At 35.6% G+C, this 8,508-nt stretch overlaps 1 protein-coding gene across 1 annotated transcript; it reads left to right on the forward strand.

Annotated features, from left to right (window-relative positions):
• The first annotated feature begins 581 nt into the window (after positions 1-581).
• On the forward strand, positions 582-7,321 carry LOC128546034 (uncharacterized). Its single transcript, XM_053535397.1, has 4 exons — positions 582-672; positions 1,950-1,996; positions 5,066-5,217; positions 6,913-7,321. Exons 1-4 carry the CDS (start codon positions 640-642, stop codon positions 7,125-7,127), a joined length of 447 nt encoding a protein of 148 aa, XP_053391372.1. The 5' UTR covers positions 582-639; the 3' UTR covers positions 7,128-7,321.
• Positions 7,322-8,508: the final 1,187 nt, after the last annotated feature.

Here is an 8,508-nt window from a genome sequence, read left to right on the forward strand (position 1 = left end):
AACAGCTGCCTATATCCTAATTTTAAAGTCAATACCTAGGGGGCCTCCGTGGCCAAGTGGTTAAGGTCACTGACTTCAAATCACTTTCCCCTCATTGATGTGGGTTCGAGCCTCACTCAGGGCGTTGAATTCTTCATGTAAGGAAGCCATCCAGCTGGCTTACAGAAGGTCGGTGGTTCTACCCGTGCTCGTGATGAAATAATGCACGGAGGGCATCTGGCGGTCTTCCTCCACCATTAACACTGGAAAGTCGCCATATGACCTATCATGTGTTGGTTACATCCAACCAAAAAAAAAAATAAAAAAATAAAACAATTAAGTCAATACCTTGGATGGTTAATTTAATAGTTATACTCTAGACACTAAATTTGACTGACATATTCAATCTTTTATCTCAAATGGAAATGCTGACCTTAAACCTACCAATCGGGTTCATTTTCTCAGCGCTACCTACCTGCCTACAAAGTTTGAAGTTGATAATCACATATTTAGCTGACATACTATTGTTTTCTTTTTTTCAGAGGATTGAGAGATGGTGGGGTTACTTAAGACAGAGTAGAGCTGACTTCTGGATTGACCATTTCAAGGTGATCTTAAATTTAAAGGAATTATCCTTAATGTTTGAGGGCTGTCGGTGAGATGATATTCAGGCCAGTTTTAACAGTGCTTGAGGTAACCTTTTGTAATCACTCTCTGTCCATTTATCCACATCTTATCTGAAACTGTGTGGTGGAAGTTGATGAGAACTAGCCTGGATGAACTGCTTGTTTGATCATAGGGGCTGTCAAGGATAAAAATATAAAAATCTTCATATGATAAACAAATTGATAAACTCTGACATGTTTGCGCCAATCGTTTTTATATTTTTTATGAATGTTTACCTCAATGAGAAGGCATGTCATGCTCGAAACCCCATGTTCCTATCTCAAAGGTCAAGGTCACAGTCAGAGGTTAGAAGGTCAAATTGAAGTTTGTCCGGAGCATTTCTTCCTCGTGCATGGTGGGATTTTGATATAACTTGATATAAATGTTCACCATTATAAGACAGAGTATCATGCGCAACAAGGTCAAAGGTCAAGGCACAATTGACAGCTGGTGGCCTCAACATTCTGCCCTTGGGCATACTTACTCAAAATTGAATTTTTTGTCTGGCCAGCTTGTGTGGCAGCTAAGACATGGTCGTCCCAACAGCTGTTTGGTGTATGAGCATGCATTAGTGTGGCCATCTGGATTTTTCTTTGTTTGGACTTACCTATGTAACTATTTAAGCTTTTGACTTAAAACTTAAAACAGTTATTAACTATCAAACTCTACACAATGGGAAACAATCTCCATAATACAGATTTGAATTTTGACATAGTTGTGTCCTTTTTAAAACCAAAATCAGAAACTGCTTGATGGAATATAATCTGACTTGTCACCTTTATGGACACACACTTGGTTTGCTAACACTGGTTTACTTTTTCAAATTCCAGCCAAACCTGTGTAAAGACCATCTCTAAATATAGAACACCTGAATCTAAAGACCAATGTTCTGTTTCCCATTTTATGATGTACAGTTTATTCTAACCTGTGTATAAAGACAAATTCCCAATTAAGACCATAATTTAGCTCTCCAAAGGGTGGTCTTAATAGACTGGTTTTACTGTTTGTCATTTTTAACGTAAAAAAGTTCATGATTTAGCATAATTTATTATAAGCATTGCACAAAGTGTCTTTTCAGATTAGAACATGCATTTCTAATATCAAGTGATATCTACAGATAGGTTTCTAACCTTAGGGTTAGTTTAAGTCAATTTCTAACATATTCCTACCTTAAAGATATCTCTTTGAATTTTGATGGGAAGGAATGAGAAAGAGAATATTTTTCATGTGAATAGATTTATTAACATGTTCCTTAAGATTATGAAACAATTATTTGATAATTTCACATGTTTTTTTTTTTCCAGAATTTAGAAAGTAATGGTTTATTTGATAGAGAAAGTCTTATTCATAGGTAAGATTCATCATTTGGATTATCCACGTAGAAAAACATTTACCAGGGTCTTTCAATGTTAACACATTCTGCTACATTTTATACCCCGGAAGGGATGAAATTATGTTATAACCTTGGTGTCTGACTGTCCAAAGTGTGCCATCAAACTGTAAAGAGAACAATAGTTCCATTCCGTTTAAAATAGGACTCCCTAAACAACAAATGAAAATAACAAAAGAAATGGCCCCTTCCTTCATTTTGGTGGCAATTCTGTCCATTTATCTGACTGTTAGCAATTTTAAGGATTTTTTTCAAGCCCGCTTGCAGAAGGGAAGACATAGTTATCCAAATGGCTGTTCATTGTATGTGCGTTCGTCTGAATTTGTTTGTCTTGACCAAAACTTTGACATGCATGCAGCAATCTCGTTCATATTTGGCATGATTGTTAACCTCATTGAGACGGAGTGTCGTGGGCAAACCGCAGGTTCCTATGTCAAAGGTAAAGGTCACACTCTGAGGTCAAAGGTTAAATTCAATAATGACTGTCCTTAGCAATTTTCTTCATGCATGGAGGTATTTTTAGCTCACCTGTCACATAGTGACAAGGTGAGCTTTTGTGATCACCCGTCGTCCGTCCGTTCGTGCGTCCGTCCGTCAACAATTTCTTGTCTGCATGATAGTGGTTTAATTTATGATTTTATTTTAACCAAACTTGCACACAATTTGTATCACCATAAGATCTCGGTTCCTTTCTTGAACTGGCCAGATCCCATTATGGGTTCCACAGTTATGGCCCCTGAAAGGGCCAAAATCAACTATTTTGACATTGTCTGCACATCAGGAGCTTTATTTATGATTTGATTTTTACCAAACTGGCACACAACTTGTATCACCATAAGATCTTGGTTCCTTTCTTGAATTGGCCAGATTCCATTATGGGTTCCAGAGTTATGGCCCCTGAAAGGGCCAGAATTAGCTATTTTGACCTTTGTCTGCACAATAGCAGCTTCATTTATGATTTGATTTTAACCAAGCTTGCACACAACTTGTATCACCACAAGATCTTGGTTCCTTTCTTGAAATGGCTAGATTCCATTGTGGGTTCCAGAGTTATGGCCCCTGAAAAGGCCAAAATTAGCTATTTTGACCTTGTCTGGACAATAGCAACTTCATTTATGATTTGATTTTAACCAAGCTTGCACACAACTTGTATCACCACAAGATCTTGGTTTCGTTCTTGAACTGGCCAGATTCCATCATGGGTTCCAGAGTTATGGCCCCTTAAAGGTCCAAAAATGGCTATTTTGGCTTTTGCAGCCATATAGACTTCATTTATGGTTTTATTTAATACAAACTTCCAACACATCTTCAGCAACAACAAATCTTGGATTCCATGACAAATCAGATCAAATCATAGGTTTCAGAGTTATTTCATATCTGATTACCTCCCCTGATTGTAGTCAAAATGGATTTATATCAGTAAGTACTTATAGGACTTATTTCAAATTTCATTATTGTCATTAGTTGGACTGAGCCAATCAGGGTAGATAACTATGGACTGATTTTATGTCAAATTACCTCCCTTTATTTCAAATTAAAATGGGTATATCTCCGTAACTAATGAAGATACAGATCTGAAACTTCATTTATGTCAACAGATTTATTTGGCAGATCCTTCTTTTCTTCACTTACAGTAATTTTCTTTTTAATTACTTCCCTTTTATGTTACTATAAATAGCTTATTTTTAGTAACTTTTTTATATTGGCCAAAGGGAAAAACCGAGACCACTTTTCTATGGTATAACATGGATGGTACCTCCAATTTTTAGGTGTATTTTGACATGTCGGTACATTTTAAGAATTTATTTTTCTTTTTTGTTAAATTTCTTTCCTTTGTTGTTCCTGTCCTTTGCACTTAGATATTTTTTCCGAGGACCTTCTTGTCCTCAAATACAATGATAACAGGTGAGCGATATAGGGCGGTCATGGCCCTCTTGTTTTTTGTAGACTTTTTTGGACCCAATTGTAAAGAAATATGGACAACAAGCATAATGTTTGATACAGATTTCAATATTCATCTTGAATAGTCTTCCTCATTACCTACTAACCTACTTTCTTGTTTTTGAAGTTATAGCATTTAAATTTGGACCACATTTATACCTTTTGATACTGATTTTAAATATTCTTAACCCTGAATTTCTGACCTACTTTCTTGTTTTTCAATCTACAGCAAAGGAATTTGAACCACCATTATATTTAAACAGATTTCAGTAGTTATCTTCAATAATCTTTACCATGACCTACTCACGTAGTGAAGCAAACAAATAATATAGGGCCACCACTGCATTGTTTTCAAAGCATCTTTCAGTAATTGTTGAATTTCAGCTAGCGATGGATGAGAAATAATCATGTCTTAGATTGCATTACAGATTACTATTCAAGTAATCAAAGGGTAATAACTATTATGTCCTCTGTGTGGAACATCAAGATAAAATGTACACCTCCACTTAGGGGTGAACCTATCTATGAAGTTTTGATAAATTCAAGCGTGTGGAGGCTGATGAGTGGTTGCTAAAAATTACTCCAAACTAATATTTGTTCTACAGTACAATAAGCTGTAAAACATCAAAGGGCAATAACTTAGTGAAAATTTATCTGACTGATGCATGAAGATAATATGCGGAGCTCCTCTTGATGGCAAAGCTTCATTATGTACTTTCAACAAATTGCAACCTTTGATCCGAAGCTGAAAAGTAGTGTAGTAATAAGAAAAATGATGAAATAATGCATACCTCCTTTTAGAAAAGCTTCTATAAAGTTTCACAAAATTCAAGGGTTGTAACTAATATCCTAGTTTAGACCTAAAATTGTGTCGGTGCGACAATAAACCCAACAAAAAATAAATAAAAATATCCTAGTTTCAACATATGGGATTATCATTGATCAGGTCAATGATCATTAGTGCTCCCTTGTTACATTTAGAAATTCTCAGTTTTACTATTATATTTAACCTTCTATTATCATTATGAAATGAAATAAAGAAATTGTAGACATGTTCAGCATCTACATGTATGTTAAATATTCTTTCAGGATGTGTTTGCAGTTTTCTTACCTGCCAATTATAAATAATCAGTTGAAGGAAGTTTGCTTTATATGGAATACTCACTCCATAAGAAAACAGAAAGTGGGAGATATAGTACCTGGTATTCCAAATGTTCTTCACAGCAATCCGGAAATAGTAGGTATGAGCTTAAATGCTTAATGTAATTGTAAAGCGTGTTGTTTTTTAGCAGTGTGTTGTTTTTAGCTCGACTATTAGAAGAATAAGTAGAGCTATCCTACTCACCACGGCGTCTGCGTCGGCGTCACACCTTGGTTAAGTTTTTCGTACCAGTCCACATTTTGACAAAGTCTTTTGAGATAAAGCTTTGAAACTTTCAACACTTGTTTACCATCATCATGGCCAGTTATAGGCAAGAGCACATAACTCCATCAAGGATTTTGGCTGAATTATGACCCCTTTTGACTTAGAAATCATGGTTAAGTTTTTCGTACCAGTTCATATTTTGACAAAGTCTTTTAAGATAAAGCTTTGAAACTTTTATCACTTGTTTACCATCACCTTGGCCAGTTATAGGCAAGAGTACATAACTCCATCAGGGATTTTGGCTGAATTATGGCCCCTTTCGACTTAGAAATCTTGGTTAAGTTTTTCGTACCAGTTCATATTTAGACAAAGTCTTTTGAGATAAAGCTTTGAAACTTTCAACACTTGTTTACCATCACCATGTCCAGTTATAGGCAAGAGCACATAACTTCATCAAGGATTTTGGCTGAATTATGGCCCTTTTTGACTTAGAAATCTGGGTTAATATTTCATACCAGTTCATATTTTGACAAAGTCTTTTGAGATAAAGCTTTGAAACTTTCAGCACCTGTTTACCATCACCATGTCCAGTTATAGGCAAGAGTACATAACTCTATCAAGGATTTTGGCTGAATTATGGCCCCTTTTCACTTAGAAATCTTGGTTAAGTTTTTCGTACCAGTTCATATTTTTTATAAAGTGTTTGACATATGGCTTTGAAACTTTTATCACTTGTTTAGTATAATAGTCTCCATCTGTAGGAACGAGAACATAACTCTGTCATCTATTTTGGCTGAATTATGGCCCTTTTTGGACTTTGAAAATGGTTCTGTTTTCATACAAGTCCATGTTTTGTCAAAACTATTTGACATATGGCTTTTAAACTTTGAACACTTGTTTATCATTATGATTCCCATCTGTAGGCAAGAGTACATAACTATTTTGACTGAATTATGGCCCTTTTTGGACTTTGAAATTGGCTCATATATTGCCATTTAGTGCAAGACTTATCGAAATCAAAGTTATACAGGAACATTGTTTGTCTAAATTATTTATTTCTTTTGTCTGAATATCCGTGGAAATATTTTGACGCCATTCTTCAATCAATTCTTCGAATAGTCGAGCGCGCTGTCATCAGACAGCTCTTGTTTAGCTTACATCTTATCATATAACGGGAGTCCTACATGGCCGAGGGTAAAGGTCTCAGACTTCACATTACTTGCCCCTTATTGATGTTGGTGCGAGCCTCACTCAGGGCGTGGAATTTTTCATGTGAGGAAGCCATCCAGCTGGCTTGAGGAATGAAAGTGGTTCTACCCAGTTGCCGGCTCTTGATGAAGTAATGCACAGAGGGGCACCTGGGGTTTTCTCCAGCATCAAAGCTGGAAAGCCCACATATGACCTGAAATTGTGCAGTGTTTAACCCGACAAAAATAAAATAAACTTATTATAAAACATTACATGTAAAACATACCTAACCAATAATAGAATGTATTTTAACCTTAGTTTATATAGCCAGTAACACTGCAAACATTACATTTAGTTTTTGGAAATGCATTTTTTTTTTCAGGAGCGCAAAATTATCTCAATGAGGACATAGCTGACATACAGCAATTAAAAGACATTTGCAGCAACAACTTCTTGCAGATTGATGAGCATTTTGTTAATGTTGCTTCCAGTATTCTGCAGACTTTGAACTTGCCTGATCCAGATCATTTATCAGACATGAGCGATTGCAAACATATGTTCATTGTTTTAAAGGAAGCATTTGAATCATTAGTTTAAAAAATACTACTAGTAATTAAACATCCACAACTGAACAAGAGATGTCACAGGAGACAACACGCTTAACTATTTTGATGCTGGATTGCTAAACTGGATGTGTTTATTGACTCCAGTGGCGGAGGAAGATATTGCACAATAACTTCAGTCTGTGTCAAAAATATTAAGTAATAAGAGAAATAAAGTGTATCAAAACACTGAATAAGTATAATTCTATGATGTTGGTGATGATAAACGGCTACAGTGCATTTTCACTGCTATAAATCACAATTGAACAAAATACCGTAATACTACGAAAAGGTGTCATGTTCCGGACTGCTTTCCTTTTATATGCCTGTCTCTGTAAGAGCAGGGCGTATTATGTGAACACCCGTGGCGGTTGGGTGGTTAGCGTCCAAAGGCAAGGCCGCTCCCTAAGTCAAATAGCTATCATCCAGTCTTACCAAACTTGATGACAATATTTGTTGGCATAATATCTCGGAAAGGTTTGAAAACCAGCAAAATCATCCACGCACAACCCTTAAAATACTCAAAATCTGCAAATTAAGCCTTTTCTGCTCCTTAAGTCTAACAGCATTCATCTGATCTACAAACAGATAATTGAGCAAAATATCTCAGTCAAGTTTGATAACCATCAAAATTGCCTGAGGCACTCTTGAATAATATTCCTTGATTTACTCTAAATCTGCAAATTTAGCCTTGTCCACTCCTTGTCTAGCTATTATCATACAATCTTCAACAAACTTGCTGACAATGTTTGTGGGCATAATTTCTCGGCCAAGTCTGATAACAAGCCAAACCGCTCCAGGCACTCTTGGGTTATAGTCCTTCAATTAGCCAAATATGATGACAGTCGTATTTTGTGACAGTCTGCAGCTCTTGTTATTTCTACACTTCAAAGTCTCGGTTTTGTGAAATTGAAATTTAACTAAAAATGGGCTTCTAGGAATATATTTTTATGCCCTTACAGGTTGTTTTAACTTGTTTAAGCTGCAAACAATTATTAACTAAGAAGTCATTTATCATTTTATTAGACTTGTTTAAAGTGCCATCACAATTCAATAGCAGTTCATATTTTCAGGCCTAAATTTTTCTCTTAAAAATTGTACAAAAGCCTTACGGATGTACGAGCATTTTTTTCAGGATATCCGCCATTTCGAAAAAATGTTTCTTCGAATATTGCTTTCTAACAAATTAAAAGTTTTGCCAAAAATTAATGCTAAATAATTGAAATATGGCTAATAATGTACCATTTAATCAAATATATTATGCTTTTTGCAAAAACATTTTTGGCTGGCATTTGCCTAAAATTGACATAAAATTTACAATGGGGTAGGGGTAAGTAATTTCAAGTATCTATTAAAGTAGATCAGGTTTGGTTTTG

This window comes from Mercenaria mercenaria, unplaced genomic scaffold, assembly GCF_021730395.1.
Source record: "Mercenaria mercenaria strain notata unplaced genomic scaffold, MADL_Memer_1 contig_4755, whole genome shotgun sequence".
Taxonomy (NCBI): Eukaryota; Metazoa; Mollusca; class Bivalvia; order Venerida; family Veneridae; genus Mercenaria; species Mercenaria mercenaria.

What these genes read in the sequence shown, in the direction of transcription:
- LOC128546034 (XM_053535397.1), top strand. Translation starts at nt 640, where the DNA reads ATGATATTCAGGCCAGTTTTAACAGTGCTTGAG. An exon ending in AGAGAAAGTCTTATTCATAG is followed by an intron (nt 1,997 to 5,065) that starts GTAAGATTCATC and finishes ATATTCTTTCAG; the next exon opens with GATGTGTTTGCAGTTTTCTT. An exon ending in CAGCAATCCGGAAATAGTAG is followed by an intron (nt 5,218 to 6,912) that starts GTATGAGCTTAA and finishes TTTTTTTTTCAG; the next exon opens with GAGCGCAAAATTATCTCAAT.